This window comes from Gobio gobio (genome assembly GCF_949357685.1).
Source record: "Gobio gobio genome assembly, chromosome: 5".
NCBI classification, from domain to species: domain Eukaryota; kingdom Metazoa; phylum Chordata; class Actinopteri; order Cypriniformes; family Gobionidae; genus Gobio; species Gobio gobio.
The window spans coordinates 407,176-428,434 of NC_137101.1; the positions used below are offsets into that span (position 1 = coordinate 407,176).

Below are 21,259 nucleotides of genomic sequence, written 5' to 3' on the forward strand. Positions count from 1 at the left end.
AATTGATCCAACAACCGATATTTAAATCTCTTAATAGATCAAAACAACCAAATCTCTTAATAAATCAAAACAACCGATATTTGAATCTCTTAATTGATCCAACAACCGATATTTAAATCTCTTAATAGATCAAAACAACCGATATTTGAATCTCTTAATTGATCCAACAACCGATATTTAAATCTCTTAATAGATCAAAACAACCAAATCTCTTAATAAATCAAAACAACCGATATTTGAATCTCATAATAGATCAAAACAATCAATATTTAAATCTCTTAATAGATCAAAACAACTGATATTTGAATCTCATAATAGATCAAAACAACCGATATTTGAATCTCTTAATTGATCAAAACAACCAAATCTCTTAATAGATCAAAACAACCGATATTTAAATCTCTTACTAGATCAAAACAACCGATATTTAAATCTCTTACTAGATCAAAACAACCGATATTTAAATCTCTTAATAGATCAAAACAACTGATGTTTGAATCTCTTAATAGATCAAAACAACTGATATTTGAATCTCATAATAGATCAAAACAACCGATATTTAAATCTCTTACTAGATCAAAACAACCGATATTTAAATCTCTTACTAGATCAAAACAACCGATATTTAAATCTCTTAATAGATCAAAACAACTGATGTTTGAATCTCTTAATAGATCAAAACAACTGATATTTGAATCTCATAATAGATCAAAACAACCGATATTTAAATCTCTTAATAGATAAAAACAACCGATATTTAAATCTCTTAATAGATCAAAACAACCAATATTTAAATCTCTTAATAGATCAAAACAACCGATATTTAAATCTCTTAATAGATCAAAACAACCGATATTTAAATCTCTTACTAGATCAAAACAACCGATATTTAAATCTCTTAATAGATCAAAACAACCGATATTTAAATCTCTTACTAGATCAAAACAACCAATATTTAAATCTCTTAATAGATCAAAACAACCGATATTTAAATCTCTTACTAGATCAAAACAACCGATATTTAAATCTCTTACTAGATCAAAACAACCGATATTTAAATCTCTTACTAGATCAAAACAACTGATATTTGAATCTCATTATAGATCAAAACAACCGATATTTGAATCTCTTAATTGATCCAACAACCGATATTTAAATCTCTTAATAGATCAAAACAACCAAATCTCTTAATAGATCAAAACAACTGATATTTGAATCTCATAATAGATCAAAACAACCGATATTTAAATCTCTTAATAGATCAAAACAACCGATATTTAAATCTCTTACTAGATCAAAACAACCGATATTTAAATCTCTTAATAGATCAAAACAACCGATATTTAAATCTCTTAATAGATCAAAACAACCGATATTTAAATCTCTTAATAGATCAAAACAACCGATTATTTAAATCTCTTACTAGATCAAAACAACCGATGTTTAAATCTCTTAATAGATCAAAACAACCGATATTTAAATCTCTTAATAGATCAAAACAACCGATATTTAAATCTCTTAATAGATCAAAACAACCGATATTTAAATCTCTTAATAGATCAAAACAACCGATTATTTAAATCTCTTACTAGATCAAAACAACCGATGTTTAAATCTCTTAATAGATCAAAACAACCGATATTTAAATCTCTTACTAGATCAAAACAACCTATATTTAAATCTCTTAATAGATCAAAACAACCGATATTTAAATCTCTTAATAGATCAAAACAACCGATATTTAAATCTCTTAATAGATCAAAACAACCGATATTTAAATCTCTTACTAGATCAAAACAACCTATATTTAAATCTCTTACTAGATCAAAACAACCTATATTTAAATCTCTTAATAGATCAAAACAACCGATATTTGAATCTCATAATAGATCAAAACAACCGATATTTAAATCTCTTAATAGATCAAAACCTATATTTGAATCTCTTAATAGATCAAAACAACCGATATTTGAATCTCTTAATAGATCAAAACAACCGATATTTAAATCTCTTAATAGATCAAAACAACCTATATTTGAATCTCATAATAGATCAAAACAACCAATATTTAAATCTCTTAATAGATCAAAACAACCGATATTTAAATCTCTTACTAGATCAAAACAACCGATATTTAAATCTCTTAATATATCAAAACAACCGATATTTAAATCTCTTAATAGATCAAAATAACTGATGTTTGAATCTCTTAATAGATCAAAACAACTGATATTTGAATCTCATAATAGATCAAAACAACCGATATTTAAATCTCTTAATAGATCAAAACAACCGATATTTAAATCTCTTAATAGATCAAAACAACCGATATTTAAATCTCTTAATAGATCAAAACAACCGATATTTAAATCTCTTAATAGATCAAAACAACCAATATTTAAATCTCTTAATAGATCAAAACAACCGATATTTAAATCTCTTAATAGATCAAAACAACCGAAATTTGAATCTCTTAATAAATCAAAACAACTGATATTTGAATCTCATAATAGATCAAAACAACCGATATTTGAATCTCTTAATTGATCCAACAACCGATATTTAAATCTCTTAATAGATCAAAACAACCGATATTTGAATCTCATAATAGATCAAAACAACCGATATTTAAATCTCTTAATAGATCAAAACAACCGATATTTAAATCTCTTACTAGATCAAAACAACCGATATTTGAATCTCTTAATAGATCAAAACAACTGATATTTGAATCTCATAATAGATCAAAACAACCGATATTTGAATCTCTTAATTGATCCAACAACCGATATTTAAATCTCTTAATAGATCAAAACAACCGATATTTGAATCTCTTAATTGATCCAACAACCAATATTTAAATCTCTTAATAGATCAAAACAACCAAATCTCTTAATAAATCAAAACAACCGATATTTGAATCTCATAATAGATCAAAACAATCGATATTTAAATCTCTTAATAGATCAAAACAACCGATATTTGAATCTCTTAATAAATCAAAACAACCGATATTTGAATCTCTTAATAGATCAAAACAACCGATATTTGAATCTCTTAATAAAAAAATCTCATATCATCGTTATATATCATCATATCACCCAGCTCTAAAACGTGAGGCATGTCTTTCTGCAACGCTGCTTTGAAAGGATTGTGAGAAGCACTAACTCAGCGTGACTCCTCTTGTCTTGAGGTTGGAGTGGCCGAAGGATCACCCGTTCCCTCTGCACACGCTGCGTTTCCGGGATGGCTGGGAGCCGCCGGTGCTGGTGTCGCGGGAGCAGGACGTGGCTCAGCTGGCAGAGAGGCTCAACGCGGCACAGACCGAGGTCCACAGGCCGAGAGACGGACCGCCACTCGACGTGAGCTGCACTTTCTCCTTTAACCCTCACAGTGTGACGTTTGTTTGATCTGTTGAAGTGAATGTGTTTTTTCTCCGACAGCAGCCGGTGGTCCAGGACTTCAGCTCCGCGGACGGGTATGGCTACAGTAACACTTCTCACAAGCGCTTGCACCTGCTGGAGCCAGACATGGCCGTGGCTGCTTTTAAACAGGCGGTCAGCCGTCATGTAGATAGGTAAAACCCACCTGGGTACGAGCGGCCGCACCGCGCGCCCTGGAGAACCGGCTCACCACATGCGCTTCTGTTCTGGGGTTTTCTGGGGCTTTCTAATAAACTCTCAGCTCTGAGCTGAACTCTCCATCTGTTAAACGCCTTCTGACGGAGTAAAGACTCTCTTCCCATCTCGTTCTCCAGCTCTGAGACGCTCCTCCACGGCGGCCGCGGTCAAAAACGCCATTCATCAGTAGATTCAGCATTTAAAGAGCGAATATGTGTTTAAGATGTTCTTCCTCAGTGTTTCTGTCTTATCTTCTAACACAAATATCTAAACATCCTTAAATCAAGATACATTTAAATAGAGATATTTAAATCTCTTAATAGATCAAAACAACCGATATTTGACTCTCTTAATAGATCAAAACAACCAATATTTAAATCTCTTAATAGATCAAAACAACGGATATTTAATAGATCAAAACAACCAATATTTAAATCTCTTAATTTATCAAACAACCAATATTTAAATATCTTAATAGAACAAAACAACCGATATTTAAATCTCTTAATTGATCAAACAACCAATATTTAAATCTCTTAATTGATCAAACAACCGATATTTAAATCTCTTAATAGATCAAAACAACCAATATTTAAATCTCTTAATTGATCAAACAACCGATATTTAAATCTCTTAATAGATCAATCAACCTATATTTGAATCTCTTAATTGATCAAACAACCGATATTTAAATCTCTTAATAGAACAAAACAACCGATATTTAAATCTCTTAATTGATCAAACAACCAATATTTAAATCTCTTAATAGATCAAAACAACCAATATTTAAATCTCTTAATTGATCAAACAACCGATATTTAAATCTCTTAATAGATCAATCAACCTATATTTGAATCTCTTAATTGATCAAACAACCGATATTTAAATCTCTTAATAGAACAAAACAACCAATATTTAAATCTCTTACTTGATCAAACAACCGATATTTGACTCTCTTAATAGATTAAAAAAAATTATATTTAAATATCTTAATAGATCAAAACAACCGATATTAAAATTTCTTAATAGATCAAACAACCGATATTTAAATCTCTTAATAGATCAAAACAACCAATATTTAAATCTCTTAATAGATCAAAACAACTGATATTTAAATCTCTTAAAAGATCAAAACAACCGATATATAAATCTCTTACTTACTCAAACAATCGATATTTGAATCTCTTAAAAGAACAAAACAACCAATATTTAAATCTCTTAATTGATCAAACAACCGATATTTAAATCTCTTAATAGATCGAAACAACCGATATTTAAATCTCTTAATAGATCGAAACAAACTGATATTTGAATCTCTTAACTAGAACAAAACAACCGATATTTAAATCTCTTAATAGATCAAAACAACCAATATTTAAATCTCTTAATAGATCGAAACAAACCGATATTTAAATCTCTTAATAGATCGAAACAAACTGATATTTGAATCTCTTAACTAGAACAAAACAACCGATATTTAAATCTCTTAATAGATCAAAACAACCAGTATTTAAATCTCTTAATAGATAAAAACAACCGATATTTAAATCTCTTACTTGATCAAACAACCGATATTTGAATCTCTTAATAGATCAAAACAACCGATATTTAAATCTCTTAATAGATCAAAACAACCAATATTTAAATCTCTTAATAGAATGTTTAGATATTTGTAAAATAAAGTGTGTGTCGTTTGTGGAGGCTCATGGGTATCTTCTCTCCAGGAATCTGGAGGCTCACAGCAGGACGCAGCTGAAAAACTTTGCCAAATCCAAATATGACTTTGTGGCCAGAAACAACACAGAGCTGTCTGTGGTCAAAGACGAGGTGGTGGAGGTACGTCATGTGACGGTGAGCGAGCTGTGATCGTGTGCGGTGTAGTGACGTGTTGATCTGATTGGTCGTCAGGTGCTGGATGACAGGAAGCAGTGGTGGAGGGTGCAGAATGGGGCGGGCGCTGCGGGATACGTGCCAAACAACATCCTGGAGCTCAGCAGGGCGGTGGACATGACGGGCCGCGGCGAGCCCATCTACAGCCACACCATACAGGTGCCGCCCATACTCACGCTCAGGCTTCATCCCTTTGTTTTGACACATCATACAATCATTGTTTGTGTTCATCTGTTCATCTTAAAGCTAATGATGCCAAAAAAGGAATTTGAGTTGTTTAAGGTAAACGAGTGTGTGTGTGTGTTCAGTTTGTTTGATTTCCTGCATTCGTTTATTTCCCCATGTGTGTGAACAGCGTCTCTTAGCCCCGCCCTCACTCACTGTAGTTAATGCCCTCCTCTGGTGGTGATTGGCTGAACAGCGTCTCTTAGCCCCGCCCTCACTCACTGTAGTTAATGCCCGCCTCTGGTCGTGATTGGCTGAACAGCATCTCTTAGCCCCGCCCCCAATCACTGTAGTTAATGCCCTCCTCTGGTCGTGATTGGCTGAACAGCGTCTCTTAGCCCCGCCCCCACTCACTGTAGTTAATGCCCTCCTCTGGTCGTGATTGGCTGAACAGCGTCTCTTAGCCCCGCCCCCACTCACTGTAGTTAATGCCCTCCTCTGTTCCTGATTGGCTGAACAGCATCTCTTAGCCCCGCCCTCACTCACTGTAGTTAATGTCCCCCTCTGGTCGTGATTGGCTGAACAGCGTCTCTTAGCCCCGCCCTCACTCACTGTAGTTAATGTCCCCCTCTGGTCGTGATTGGCTGAACAGCGTCTCTTAGCCCCGCCCTCACTCACTGTAGTTAATGCCTTCCTCTGGTCGTGATTGGCTGAACAGCGTCTCTTAGCCCCGCCCTCACTCACTGTAGTTAATGCCTTCCTCTGGTCGTGATTGGCTGAACAGCGTCTCTTAGCCCCGCCCTCACTCACTGTAGTTAATGCCTTCCTCTGGTCGTGATTGGCTGAACAGCGTCTCTTAGCCCCGCCCTCACTCACTGTAGTCATGTCTGAGACTGTAGAGTTTGGTTGTTGTTGGTCATGTGACGCTGTTTTCTGCTGAGATCGAGAGGGTCAAACCCTCGCCATCGTTACTGTTCGTATCACTGTGTGTAAAAAGATTCAGATATGATAATGAGCACTTGCTTTCTGACCAATCACAGCAGAGCAGCAGAGCAGCTCTCAGAGAGGCGGAGCTTAAAAGCTGAATCTCTGAAGGAAGCGTTTCAGAGGAAAGTGTGTTTGACCTGATGAATGAGGATACGGCACATAAAAGATTAAAACTATAATGAGCTGCATACAAAACAAGAAGTCTATGAAATTACATCTAGTAACGTGTGTGTGTGTGTGTGTGTGTGTGTGTTAATTTGTTTTGATTTCCTGCATTAGTTCAGTTTATCTCCCTGTGTGTGTGTGTGTGTGTGTGTGTGTGTGTGTGTGTGTGTGTGTGTGTGTGTGTGTGTGTGTGTGTGTGTGTGTGTGTGTGTGTGTGTGTGTGTGTTTTATTTGCTGTGTGTGTGTTTGTTGTGTTGAATTTCATTTTCATGTCACTCTTTATTTTTCTCTCAAGCAATTACTGGGCGAGTTAAACGAGGTAACTGGATTATTTTGAATGATGTTTATTGGTCTTCAGGACGTTTAGTGTATCCTCTGTGTAGATGAACGTTATTAAATCAGTGTTATTTATGAAGTACTGTTGATCTGTTAAAGACCTCATGAAATCAGATGAGCTCATCAGCGATCATCAGAATCAATGATCAATCAAATGCAGAATGAAAGTTGATTTCCTTCATCATCATCATCATCATCATCATGTGATCATGGAAGGTTACTAAAAGCACAAGGCCTTCGGTAGCCCCGCCCCCAGATGTCCTGCATGGGCTCTGGTTTCATGGGGTCTTGATGTCAGTGTGTGTGTGTTGCCTGAGTGTGATGTTTGTGTGGCTCTCGTACAGAAGCAGCGGTCAGATTATGTGCCCAAACCGACGGTGACGGAAGCCCCGCCCACTCCGACGCCCCCTCCTCCTCCCGCACCACTGCCCCCCACAGCCGCACCCCCACCGGTGGCTCCGCCCCCTGACAGCAACGAACAACAACACGCCTCCATTGAGAGCGACAGTGTGACGATGAGAGACCATCAGAGAGAGAGACCCGCACCAGCCACCCGTACGCGCACACACACACACACACACTGAAACGCACACACACACTCAAACACACACACACTCACACATACACACACGCACACCCTACCACGCAAACTCTCACTTGTTGTGTTTCTCAGGACGGAAGTCCAACATGGAGGAGGTCCAGGATGAGCTGATGCACCGGCTGACTCTGGGCCGCAGCGCGCAGAAGAAGTTCCCGGCTCCGTCCCGCTCCAGCAGCCTTCCGGCCGTCAACATCACGTACGACTCCTCGTCGGAGGAGGTCAAGGCCTGGCTGGAGCTCAAAGGCTTCAGCGCTGTGTGAGTCAAACGCATTCAACATGTCAGGATCTGAATGAATCCGCTCAGTCAGTGTGTGTGAGTGAGTATCTGTGGTCTGTGTGAGTGAGTATCTGTGTGATTGAGTATCTGTGGTCTGTGTGATTGAGTATCTGTGGTCTGTGAGTGAGTATCTGTGGTCTGTGAGTGAGTATCTGTGGTCTGTGAGTGAGTATCTGTGTGATTGAGTATCTGTGGTCTGTGAGTGAGTATCTGTGTGAGTATCTGTGGTCTGTGTGAGTGAGTATCTGTGTGATTGAGTATCTGTGGTCTGTGAGTGAGTATCTGTGTGAGTATCTGTGGTCTGTGTGAGTGAGTATCTGTGTGATTGAGTATCTGTGGTCTGTGAGTGAGTATCTGTGTGAGTGAGTATCTGTGGTCTGTGTGAGTGAGTATCTGTGGTCTGTGAGTGAGTATCTGTGTGAGTATCTGTGGTCTGTGTGAGTGAGTATCTGTGTGATTGAGTATCTGTGGTCTGTGAGTGAGTATCTGTGTGAGTGAGTATCTGTGGTCTGTGTGAGTGAGTATCTGTGGTCTGTGAGTGAGTATCTGTGGTCTGTGAGTGAGTATCTGTGTGAGTGAGTATCTGTGGTCTGTGTGAGTGAGTATCTGTGGTCTGTGAGTGAGTATCTGTGGTCTGTGAGCAGTGTTGTGGGTAACGCGTTACAAAGTAACGCGTTAGAGTACTCTAATTACTTTTTTCCTGAAATGTGTAACTTAACGCGTTAGTTTCGTGCGTAAGTAATCAGTAACTTCGTTATTTTTTAAAAAAAGTAATCCGTTATTTTAAGGAAAGGAAAATCCCGACTGCAGCCTGCTTTTTGTCAGACAGTAGGCCTAGGTCTACTGTGCCACCTGCGGATGTATCAGCGGAGCCGAAGCTCTGTGATCGTAAAGTCAATGGCTGTGATAGCCTACGTCTGTGCCTTGCGCCTGACCCTGTGTGTGTGTGGGTTTTTTTTTTTTTTCGAACTCCCGGCAAGATGGCAGAGAGGACAGCGTTTGGTTTATGGAAGTACGCACATTATTTTCAATTTGTCAACGAAAAAGAAAAGAACATAACGGTAAAATGCCCACTCTGCGTTGGTGAAAAGCCTGCTGAGGAGGACGACGGTGGTGCACCAGCTCCAAAGCAACAGCGTTTGAGTTTTAACTCTGCTAAAACAGTCCCCATCAGTGAGGTTCACAAACTTGTGGCCGGTTATGTAGTCGAGGAGATGCAAAAACACTGGATTTAAAAGACAGTCTCTCCCGGATGACATCTGGCCTGCCGCCTGCCTGATGTTATAGTTGAGGTAAAATTGTTTTTTCGTCTGTTTTTTGTTTTTGCTCATTTCTTACCAAGCTTTACTAAAATATTTTTAGGCGAAGGAGGTAACTTTACGTGACAAACTCAAAAAAATGAGAATTAACAAAGGCAATAGAAGGTCATCCATCCATTTTTCCCCAAAACGCTATAAATCCATCCTTTAAAAAAAATAATAATTATGGTTTTGTATTTTTTTTTTAAAGTATTTTGTCATTTATGAGGAAAAAACAATGTTACGTGACAGTTCTTCTCCATTACGGACGCGACCACCCTGAAAGCGCCGCGGCACTAAAGACTTTAAAACTTTCACAGAGACCTCAAAAAGAAAGCACAAAGCCTTTCTTTAAAACGAATTTCGTTTTGTATTAATTGTATCTTAATTTTAATCCATGTTTCATTAACTAATTTCCTGGATGGATTTAATAAATAAAAAGTAAATAGGCTATCTTGATTTTGTAGGCTATTTTTTTTAATTATAGCCTAAGTGAAAAATATTAGGCTGTGTATACCGACATGGATCAATTATTCATATTAAATTTCATCTGTCTTTTGTAGGCATTTGCTGACTGTCTTTCCTGTTATTGTTATCCTGCAGTGTTAATTTAGTCGGATGACTGACGTTATTCATTGTCGGGAGTCACGACTTCTAGGTGCATTTAAAGGGGCCGGGGGCTGTGTCTGTCATGTGTGAGCCGCTGCAAACGGCTTTTAATTTTTGGTAACGCATGAGTACTCTAACGCGTTACTTTTATGAATAGGTAACGCTGTATCATAACTGATTACTTTTAATTGATGGTAACGTTGTAACCTAACTAACTACTTTCCAAAGTAACTATACCCAACACTGTCTGTGAGTGAGTGTCTGTGTGAGTGAGTATCTGTGGTCTGTGAGTGAGTATCTGTGGTCTGTGAGTATCTGTGGTCTGTGAGTGAGTATCTGTGGTCTGTGAGTGAGTATCTGTGTGAGTGAGTATCTGTGGTCTGTGAGTGAGTATCTGTGGTCTGTGAGTATCTGTGGTCTGTGAGTGAGTATCTGTGGTCTGTGAGTGAGTGTCTGTGTGAGTGAGTATCTGTGGTCTGTGTGATTGAGTATCTGTGGTCTGTGAGTGAGTGTCTGTGTGAGTGAGTATCTGTGGTCTGTGAGTGAGTATCTGTGTGATTGAGTATCTGTGGTCTGTGAGTGAGTATCTGTGGTCTGTGTGAGTGAGTATCTGTGGTCTGTGAGTGAGTATCTGTGTGAGTGAGTATCTGTGGTCTGTGAGTGAGTATCTGTGGTCTGTGAGTGAGTATCTGTGTGAGTGAGTATCTGTGTGAGTGAGTATCTGTGTGAGTGAGTATCTGTGTGATTGAGTATCTGTGTGAGTGAGTATCTGTGGTCTGTGAGTATCTGTGTGATTGAGTATCTGTGGTCTGTGAGTGAGTGTCTGTGTGAGTGAGTATCTGTGGTCTGTGAGTGAGTATCTGTGTGATTGAGTATCTGTGGTCTGTGAGTGAGTATCTGTGTGAGTGAGTATATGTGGTCTGTGAGTGAGTGTCTGTGTGAGTGAGTATATGTGGTCTGTGAGTGAGTGTCTGTGTGAGTGAGTATCTGTGGTCTGTGTGAGTGAGTATCTGTGGTCTGTGTGATTGAGTATCTGTGGTCTGTGAGTGAGTGTCTGTGTGAGTGAGTATCTGTGGTCTGTGTGATTGAGTATCTGTGGCCTGTGAGTGAGTGTCTGTGTGAGTGAGTATCTGTGGTCTGTGTGAGTGAGTATCTGGTCTGTGTGAGTGAGTATCTGTGGTCTGTGAGTGAGTGTCTGTGTGAGTGAGTGAGTGAGTATCTGTGGTCTGTCTGTGTGAGTGAGTGTGTGTGAGTGAGTATCTGTGGTCTGTGTGAGTGAGTATCTGTGGTCTGTGAGTGAGTGTCTGTGTGAGTGAGTGAGTGAGTATCTGTGGTCTGTGTGAGTGAGTGTGTGTGAGTGAGTATCTGTGGTCTGTGTGAGTGAGTATCTGTGGTCTGTGAGTGAGTGTCTGTGTGAGTGAGTATCTGTGGTCTGTGTGAGTGAGTATCTGTGGTCTGTGAGTGAGTGTCTGTGTGAGTGAGTATCTGTGGTCTGTGTGAGTGAGTATCTGTGGTCTGTGTGAGTGAGTGTCTGTGTGAGTGAGTATCTGTGGTCTGTGTGAGTGAGTATCTGTGTGAGTGAGTATCTGTGTGAGTGAGTATCTGTGTGAGTGAGTATCTGTGGTCTGTGAGTGAGTGTCTGTGTGAGTATCTGTGGTCTGTGTGAGTGAGTATCTGTGGTCTGTGAGTGAGTGTCTGTGTGAGTGAGTATCTGTGGTCTGTGTGAGTGAGTATCTGTGGTCTGTGTGATTGAGTATCTGTGGTCTGTGAGTGAGTGTCTGTGTGAGTGAGTATCTGTGGTCTGTGTGATTGAGTATCTGTGGTCTGTGAGTGAGTATCTGTGTGATTGAGTATCTGTGGTCTGTGAGTGAGTATCTGTGTGATTGAGTATCTGTGGTCTGTGAGTATCTGTGTGATTGAGTATCTGTGGTCTGTGAGTGAGTGTCTGTGTGAGTGAGTATCTGTGGTCTGTGAGTGAGTATCTGTGTGATTGAGTATCTGTGGTCTGTGAGTGAGTATCTGTGTGATTGAGTATCTGTGGTCTGTGAGTGAGTGTCTGTGTGAGTGAGTATATGTGGTCTGTGAGTGAGTGTCTGTGTGAGTGAGTATCTGTGGTCTGTGTGAGTGAGTATCTGTGGTCTGTGTGATTGAGTATCTGTGGTCTGTGAGTGAGTGTCTGTGTGAGTGAGTATCTGTGGTCTGTGTGATTGAGTATCTGTGGCCTGTGAGTGAGTGTCTGTGTGAGTGAGTATCTGTGGTCTGTGTGAGTGAGTATCTGGTCTGTGTGAGTGAGTATCTGTGGTCTGTGAGTGAGTGTCTGTGTGAGTGAGTGAGTGAGTATCTGTGGTCTGTGTGAGTGAGTGTGTGTGAGTGAGTATCTGTGGTCTGTGTGAGTGAGTATCTGTGGTCTGTGAGTGAGTGTCTGTGTGAGTGAGTGAGTGAGTGAGTGAGTGAGTGAGTATCTGTGGTCTGTGTGAGTGAGTGTGTGTGAGTGAGTATCTGTGGTCTGTGTGAGTGAGTATCTGTGGTCTGTGAGTGAGTGTCTGTGTGAGTGAGTATCTGTGGTCTGTGTGAGTGAGTATCTGTGGTCTGTGAGTGAGTGTCTGTGTGAGTGAGTATCTGTGGTCTGTGTGAGTGAGTATCTGTGGTCTGTGTGAGTGAGTGTCTGTGTGAGTGAGTATCTGTGGTCTGTGTGAGTGAGTATCTGTGGTCTGTGAGTGAGTATCTGTGGTCTGTGTGAGTGAGTGTCTGTGTGAGTGAGTATCTGTGTGAGTGAGTATCTGTGGTCTGTGAGTGAGTGTCTGTGTGAGTGAGTATCTGTGGTCTGTGTGAGTGAGTATCTGTGGTCTGTGTGAGTATCTGTGTGAGTGAGTATCTGTGGTCTGTGAGTGAGTATCTGTGGTCTGTGTGAGTGAGTATCTGTGGTCTGTGTGAGTGAGTATCTGTGGTCTGTGAGTGAGTATCTGTGGTCTGTGAGTGAGTATCTGTGGTCTGTGAGTGAGTATCTGTGGTCTGTGAGTGAGTGTCTGTGTGAGTGAGTATCTGTGGTCTGTGAGTGAGTATCTGTGGTCTGTGTGAGTGAGTGTCTGTGTGAGTGAGTATCTGTGGTCTGTGTGAGTGAGTATCTGTGGTCTGTGAGTGAGTATCTGTGGTCTGTGAGTGAGTATCTGTGGTCTGTGAGTGAGTATCTGTGGTCTGTGTGAGTGAGTATCTGTGGTCTGTGTGAGTATCTGTGGTCTGTGTGAGTGAGTATCTGTGGTCTGTGAGTGAGTATCTGTGGTCTGTGAGTGAGTATCTGTGGTCTGTGAGTGAGTATCTGTGGTCTGTGAGTGAGTATCTGTGGTCTGTGTGATTGAGTATCTGTGGTCTGTGAGTGAGTATCTGTGGTCTGTGTGATTGAGTATCTGTGGTCTGTGAGTGAGTATCTGTGGTCTGTGAGTTAGTATCTGTGGTCTGTGAGTGAGTATCTGTGGTCTGTGAGTGAGTATCTGTGGTCTGTGTGATTGAGTATCTGTGGTCTGTGAGTGAGTATCTGTGGTCTGTGAGTTAGTATCTGTGGTCTGTGAGTGAGTATCTGTGGTCTGTGTGAGTGAGTATCTGTGGTCTGTGAGTGAGTGAGTATCTGTGTGATTGAGTATCTGTGGTCTGTGAGTGAGTGTCTGTGTGATTGAGTATCTGTGGTCTGTGTGAGTGAGTATCTGTGGTCTGTGTGAGTGTGGTCTGTGTGAGTGAGTATCTGTGGTCTGTGTGATTGAGTATCTGTGGTCTGTGTGAGTGAGTATCTGTGGTCTGTGTGAGTGTGGTCTGTGTGAGTGAGTATCTGTGGTCTGTGAGTGAGTATCTGTGTGAGTGAGTATCTGTGGTCTGTGAGTGAGTATCTGTGTGAGTGAGTATCTGTGGTCTGTGAGTGAGTGTCTGTGTGAGTGAGTATCTGTGGTCTGTGAGTGAGTATCTGTGTGAGTGAGTATCTGTGGTCTGTGAGTGAGTATCTGTGTGAGTGAGTATCTGTGTGAGTGAGTATCTGTGGTCTGTGAGTGAGTATCTGTGTGAGTGAGTATCTGTGGTCTGTGAGTGAGTATCTGTGTGAGTGAGTATCTGTGGTCTGTGAGTGAGTGTCTGTGTGAGTGAGTATCTGTGGTCTGTGAGTGAGTATCTGTGTGAGTGAGTATCTGTGGTCTGTGAGTGAGTATCTGTGTGAGTGAGTATCTGTGGTCTGTGAGTGAGTGTCTGTGTGATTGAGTATCTGTGGTCTGTGAGTGAGTGTCTGTGTGAGTGAGTATCTGTGGTCTGTGAGTGAGTATCTGTGTGAGTGAGTATCTGTGGTCTGTGAGTGAGTGTCTGTGTGATTGAGTATCTGTGGTCTGTGAGTGAGTATCTGTGTGAGTGAGTATCTGTGTGAGTGAGTATCTGTGGTCTGTGAGTGAGTGTCTGTGTGATTGAGTATCTGTGGTCTGTGAGTGAGTGTCTGTGTGAGTGAGTATCTGTGGTCTGTGAGTGAGTATCTGTGTGAGTGAGTATCTGTGGTCTGTGAGTGAGTGTCTGTGTGATTGAGTATCTGTGGTCTGTGAGTGAGTATCTGTGTGAGTGAGTATCTGTGTGAGTGAGTATCTGTGGTCTGTGAGTGAGTGTCTGTGTGATTGAGTATCTGTGGTCTGTGAGTGAGTATCTGTGGTCTGTGTGAGTGAGTATCTGTGGTCTGTGAGTGAGTATCTGTGTGAGTGAGTATCTGTGGTCTGTGAGTGAGTATCTGTGGTCTGTGAGTGAGTATCTGTGTGAGTGAGTATCTGTGTGAGTGAGTATCTGTGTGAGTGAGTATCTGTGTGATTGAGTATCTGTGTGAGTGAGTATCTGTGTGAGTGAGTATCTGTGGTCTGTGAGTATCTGTGGTCTGTTGTGCAGGACGATCAACAGTCTGGGTGTTCTGACGGGCGCTCAGCTCTTCTCTCTGAACAAAGACGAGCTGAAGACGGTCTGTCCGGACGACGGCGCCCGAGTCTTCAGTCAGCTCACCGTCCAGAAAGCTGCGCTCGAGGTGGGTCCGCGTCTCCATCCCTCCCTCCTTTATTCCTCTCCTCATTCCTCTGACCCTTTAACTCTTCTGCTGATGTTTCTGTCCTCATCACATTCCCGCCCGCCTCCACAGAGGAGCAGTGTCTCAGTGTCCCCGATCTGCTGCTTATGAACTGGTTATTGCTCAACTCTGGCGAGTGTCCCTTTGGTTTTTCTGTGGTGTTTTTCCTGTCTGCAGGTTTTCTTCTGACCCTCCCATGATCTTCACATGTAATCGCCGTTCTTCTGAAGGTACTTTAGCTCATCGTAGTGAGTCGTAATCACCCGACAGGGAAACTCCTAAAGTTATGAGCAAACGTTATTCCAGAAGCGCTAATAGAACGTTTAGAAAGTTATCCGGTCTTTAATAATGCTCTCAGAGCGTTGATTAAATGTTTTAGTTGGACTTTCGTATAATGTTTTTAAATGTTTCTACTTGTTTCAGAACATATATTTAAATGTAACGTTCCCATAACGTTCACACAAAATTTATAAAAGTGGACATTTTCAACGTTCAGAACATACAGGAATAACATATCAGCAAAACATTGTTTGAATATATTCTTGTCAGCTGAATTCTTACATCTCACACTAGAGCTTAGTGGCTACTAATGAGTTCATAAATAACTCTGTACGTAATGCAGATTGTAGTTTATGGTCATAAATTTGCCTTTAATGATCATATTCTTCAGCAGAAGTTGTTGAAACGCTGTGAGATTCAGTTCATCGCCTCACATACAGTAACTAATGTTTGCATTGAAATATGATACTTCTGAAACTGTATTTGAAATTATAGGAGCAATAAATAAATAAATACTCAAGTCGAGTCAGATTTATTTCTTTAGCATACAATACAGGTGGCGTTTCCAAAACAGACAAAATAATAACAGTGTTGATGTAAATTTTGAAACAAATTCAATTCAAAAGTGTAATATCAGTTGAATCAGTTCACTTCTGTAATTCAGTCAATGTTTTATTCCAGCTGGTGCAATGCAAAAATATTCAATAACTTTCACATTTACGCCATTTACATTTGAACCACTTAACAGCTCGATTAGACGTTTATCAAGATCGGATCTTATTTAAAATAAATACATGCTAATGTTGTCTAGTGGCTTCTGTCGTCCCAGACAGCAACATAGTGTTAGCCCAAATCCCACCTGCACCAGATGTGATCCGGATCTGGCTCACATTGAATCCACATGCACCAGATGTGATCCGGATCTGGTTCGCATTGAATCCACATGTACCAGATGTTACTCGGATCCGGTTCGCATTGAATCCACATGCACCAGATGTGATCCGGATCTGGTTCACATTGAATCCACATGTACCAGATGTGATCCGGATCGGGTTCGCATTGAATCCACATGTACCAGATCTGGACCGGATCTGGTTCACATTGAATCCACATGTACCAGATGTTACTCGGATCTGGTTCACATTGAATCCACATGCACCAAATGTTACTCGGATCGGGTTCGCATTGAATCCACATGTAACAGATCTGGACCGGATCTGGTTCACATTGAATCCACATGTAACAGATCTGGACCGGATCTGGTTCACATTGAATCCACATGCACCAGATGTTACTCGGATCTGGCTCACATTCAATCCACATGTACCAGATGTTACTCGGATCTGGTTCACATTGAATCCACATGTACCAGATGTGATCCGGATCTGGTTCACATTGAATCCACATGCACCAGATGTGATCCGGATCTGGTTCACATTGAATCCACATGTACCAGATGTGACTCGGATCGGGTTCGCATTGAATCCACATGCACCAGATGTGATCCGGATCTGGTTCACATTGAATCCACATGTACCAGATGTGACTCGGATCGGGTTCGCATTGAATCCACATGCACCAGATGTGATCCGGATCTGGTTCACATTGAATCCACATGCACCAGATGTGATCCGGATCTGGTTCACATTGAATCCACATGTACCAGATGTGACTCGGATCTGGTTCGCATTGAATCCACATGCACCAGATGTGATCCGGATCTGGTTCACATTGAATCCACATGCACCAGATGTGATCCGGATCTGGTTCACATTGAATCCACATGCACCAGATGTGATCCGGATCTGGTTCGCATTGAATCCACATGTACCAGATGTGATCCGGATCTGGTTCACATTGAATCCACATGCACCAGATGTGATCCGGATCTGGTTCACATTGAATCCACATGTACCAGATGTGATCCGGATCTGGTTCACATTGAATCCACATGTACCAGATGTGATCCGGATCTGGTTCACATTGAATCCACATGCACCAGATGTGATCCGGATCTGACTCACATTGAATCCACATGCACCAGATGTGACTCGGATCTGGTTCGCATTGAATCCACATGTACCAGATGTGATCCGGATCTGTGCTGCTGTCTGTGTAGTGGCAGGAATAGGCGCGTCCCTCTTAGTTTAGAGCGTCTGATGCTGATGTTACTCTCTCCTTCATCCTCATTCACTCACTTCTGCCCTTCCTCTCTCTCTCTCTCTCTCTCTCTCTCTCTCATCACGCCGCAGGTGTTTTGAGGTATGGTCTTGTTTACATGAGGGTTTGTTGTGACGTGTGCGAGTGTCTCACTGCCGTCTGTCTGTCTGTCTGCAGAGGCGCTCCGGCCTGGAGCTGCAGGAGGTCATGAGGAGGCGGCAGGAGAAGCTGGCGGCCGGGGCGAGCGATTCCGGAGTGGAGTCCTTCGACGAGGGGAGCAGCCACTGACCCCTCACTCACCTCTGTCACCTCTGACCTTTTGCAGGACGCCGCGGAGCGCGCTCAGTTCGCAGCCATAATGCGCCGCCGCCAAGAACTCTTGGACCCGTCCGATAACGGAACCGGCTCGGACGCGGACGAACACGCGTGATGAGGAAGTGTGCGTTTTGTAGAGAAACAGCGTCAGAACATGTAGTCTAGTGCCATCCAGTTCTGCCTTCATCCTGGAAACATATCTATGATCATATCTGTGCTGAAAACATCCATATTCCCTTCTGACGTCTAGAAGTTCAGCCAGATTATTTATCAGCCGCTTTGAATGTACGGGGAGAATTATGGGTAAGACTGTCAAACTTGTAGATTTTTTTTTATTATTATTATTATTTACTAGCAAAATGATATTTCTGTACATGATTGTTTTGTACTGAATTGTACTGCCAAAAGAGAAGCTTTATAAATGTAATGAAAATGTTTGAGTTTCACAAGGACTTTTGACAGACGAAATCCTCCCGCAGTCTCGTTCTAGTGATGATGATGATGATGATGATGATGATGATGATGATGATGATGATGATGATGCCATCGAACCTTCAGAAATATGATGATTTATCGTGACTGATGTTTGGCCAAATCGCTCTGTGGGTTCAAGATTTCTGTTTGAACACAAATGCTGCACGTTCAATATGTAAATATGAAGTGTGTGCGCAGAATAAATGGAATCATGTGACTTGTGTGTGTCGTTCATGATTGTGTGTGATTGTTTACAGGATTGTTAACACACACACACACACATCAGTGATTCCCGTATGAGTCTTAAAGGGTTAGTTCACCCAAAACTGTAAATTGTGTCATTAATGACTGAGCCTCATGTGGTTGGACACCCGTCAGACCTCCGTTCATCTTCAGACACAAATGAAGATATTTTAGTGTAAATCTGATGCTCTGAAAGGCTTCAGATAGGCCTCCATTGGCATTCAGTACATTTACACTCACAAGACCCAGAAAAGGCACTAAAAACGTCGTTACAAAGTCCATCTCACCACAGTGACTCTACAATAATTTTACGATGCGACGACAATAGTTTTTGTGCGCAAAAAAAAATCTAAATAACGCCTTTATCCAGCTTGTTCTTGTCTTCCGTGTGTGTCTCCACGACGCATGTGTGAGAATATGAGCAGATCCGGCGTTCGGGAATCCATGAAATACACACTTTAGCCCCATTTGAGCACTACGCCGAGACCTAAAGCACGATCAGTGTAGAATTCATCAGCTGAGATACGCGCGTCTTCCTCTGCTGTAAACAAATCTCTTCTGGGTCATGTGTCCGAACGCCGGATCTGCTCATATTCTCACGCATGCGTCGTGGAGACACACACGGAAGACAAGAACAAGCTGGATAAAGGCGTTATTTAGATTTTTTTTGCGCACTAAAACTATTGTCGTCGCATCGTAAGATTATTGTAGAGTCACTGTGGTGAGATGGACTTTGTAACGGCGTTTTTAGTGCCTTTTCTGGGTCTTGTGAGTGTAAATGTACTGAATGCCAATGGAGGCCAATCTGAAGCCTTTCTCAGCATCAGCTTTACACTAAAATATCTTCATTTGTGTCTGAAGATGAACGGAGGTCTGACGGGTGTCCAACCACATGAGGCTCAGGCATTAATGACACAATTTACAGTTTTGGGTGAACTAACCCTTTAAGCTGACTCTGTGAGGAAACATCTCCCCCATGAACCTTCAGTCAGTCTGCTCTATAGATGAGCAATGGAGAGTTGAGCTTCTGTACGTTCTCATTTACTCAAGCTCAAAACACTCATCAGTGACTCAGGAGATAAAGAGTTGTGTTTTAATCACGGTGTCCTGTGTTCAATCCCACTAATGTGTGTTATATTTGCTGGTGTTCTCTGACCTGTGATGGGCTGATGGTTAAACACACATTCTCTTTGTCCGAGGCTGCGTTAGAGACGAGGGTTCGAATCTTGCCTTAGCCTCTCGGCCGAACTTTGAGCGCTTTATCGTAAAACCACAGGAAAAATAAGTTCAAGCAGGAACAAAGCAAAGAGATCTGTGGCTCACTGGTCTGAGCGCTGCCTCATGGCTTCAGAGTTTGCCGGTTTGAACCCCGGTCAGATCTCCAGGAAATGAACGAGTGGAGCGATTGAAGGATGGAGTGCTGGTGGAGCAGAGGAAAGAGAAGGAGACTAAGGCAAGAAAAGAGGAGCAGCTGGATATCTGGAAATTTGTCAACTTCAGTTTCTACATCCACATTGCCAATATACTTTTGGGGAAAAGTTTGGTCACTGACCTAATTCCAAAACATCTAGCCTAATTTAACACTTGCATACTCAGGCAAAACACCGTATTTATTAGGGTAAGTGGAAGTCAAAATAAGTGATCGTCTGGAAATCTCTTTCTCAGTTTTGTCTCAATCATTCTGAACCAATGAAACTAAAGAAATGCTTTCATGAGGAACGGCTTGAGATTCAAACCCAGGACTCAATGATTGAAGATCCACAGCTCATCTCATGAGCCTCTGAGTCTGAGACGCTGTTCTTGAGTTTTATGGAGATCTTTGTGTTATATAATCGACTCATTAGGTGTGTATCGCTGAGAGATGATGCTTCAGATTTAAAGTTCATCTGAACGTGTTTCAGCTCATCATTGATTGAGAACTCATTGCCTACTCTGTCCAGAAACAAACACATCTTTACTCGTGTTCTGTTATCCGGGAGAGACGCTGCCAAGATGGCGACGGCCAGCTCGACTCGACTTCTCCTTCAAAACTGCTCTTCAGAATCCAATGAGTGACGTCACGGACACTACGGCCATATTTATCTGCAGTTTATGATCTGGACACGGCCTAAGAGCAGCTGTGCGCTCAGATCAGGTACAATAGGCCTTTATGTTGCTGTATTAACCCTCTATGGTACGCAATATGATTTCAATGAGGAACAAATTATGTGTGGTGTTTTTCCTGCTTAAAATAGAACACTTCAACAATAGCAATAACATTTGTCATAATTTTTTTATTTATTTATTTTTTTAAAGTGTGTTGCCTCAAGGAAACATTGTACCACAACGGACAAATTTAAACATTTTACAGAATGTAATTTATTTAGAAAAAATAAATATATTTATTGAAAACATTGGTTTCTTTAACCAGACACCTGAACAAACACATTTATCCAGTTTATAATGTATTACAAACTTCATATTTAATAAAAAGTAACATTTCAAATTCAGCTGTTGCTCTCAGGCAACATTGAACCAAGTATTACCAAACCATCACATCAAGTTATCATTTCAAGTTATCATTTCAACTAGTTATCATATCCATCTTCATCCTCATCTTCATCATCACATGACTCCTCATCATCATCTCCATCTCCATCTTCATCACATGACTCCTCATCCTCATTGGTTGTGTTTTATACCTTTTTTAAGTGCTATAGAAAACGTGCAGATCATAATATCTGCAGTTATAGTATGTGAATTACTAATCTTTATACATGCATTACAAAA

At 41.1% G+C, this 21,259-nt stretch overlaps 1 protein-coding gene across 20 annotated transcripts in view; it reads left to right on the top strand.

Annotated features, from left to right (window-relative positions):
* Window positions 1-18,463, top strand: part of eps8a (EGFR pathway substrate 8a, signaling adaptor) — a 38,138-nt gene extending 19,675 nt beyond the window's left edge. For 2 of the 20 annotated variants that reach the window (XM_079816686.1, XM_079816688.1), the window contains exons 15-24: window positions 3,194-3,362; window positions 3,444-3,577; window positions 5,345-5,456; window positions 5,529-5,669; window positions 5,757-5,792; window positions 7,123-7,146; window positions 7,508-7,718; window positions 7,837-8,020; window positions 14,848-14,980; window positions 17,784-18,463. In XM_079816686.1, coding sequence (XP_079672812.1) covers window positions 3,194-3,362; window positions 3,444-3,577; window positions 5,345-5,456; window positions 5,529-5,669; window positions 5,757-5,792; window positions 7,123-7,146; window positions 7,508-7,718; window positions 7,837-8,020; window positions 14,848-14,980; window positions 17,784-17,888 — 1,249 coding nt within the window. In that variant the 3' untranslated portion in view covers window positions 17,889-18,463. Of the gene's footprint in view, window positions 1-3,193; window positions 3,363-3,443; window positions 3,578-5,344; window positions 5,457-5,528; window positions 5,670-5,756; window positions 5,793-7,122; window positions 7,147-7,507; window positions 7,719-7,836; window positions 8,021-14,847; window positions 15,265-17,635 lie in introns of those variants that run through there. The other 18 variants (XM_079816691.1, XM_079816678.1, XR_013816470.1 and 15 more) reach the window with 17 other exon arrangements.
* The last annotated feature ends 2,796 nt before the right edge of the window (window positions 18,464-21,259 follow it).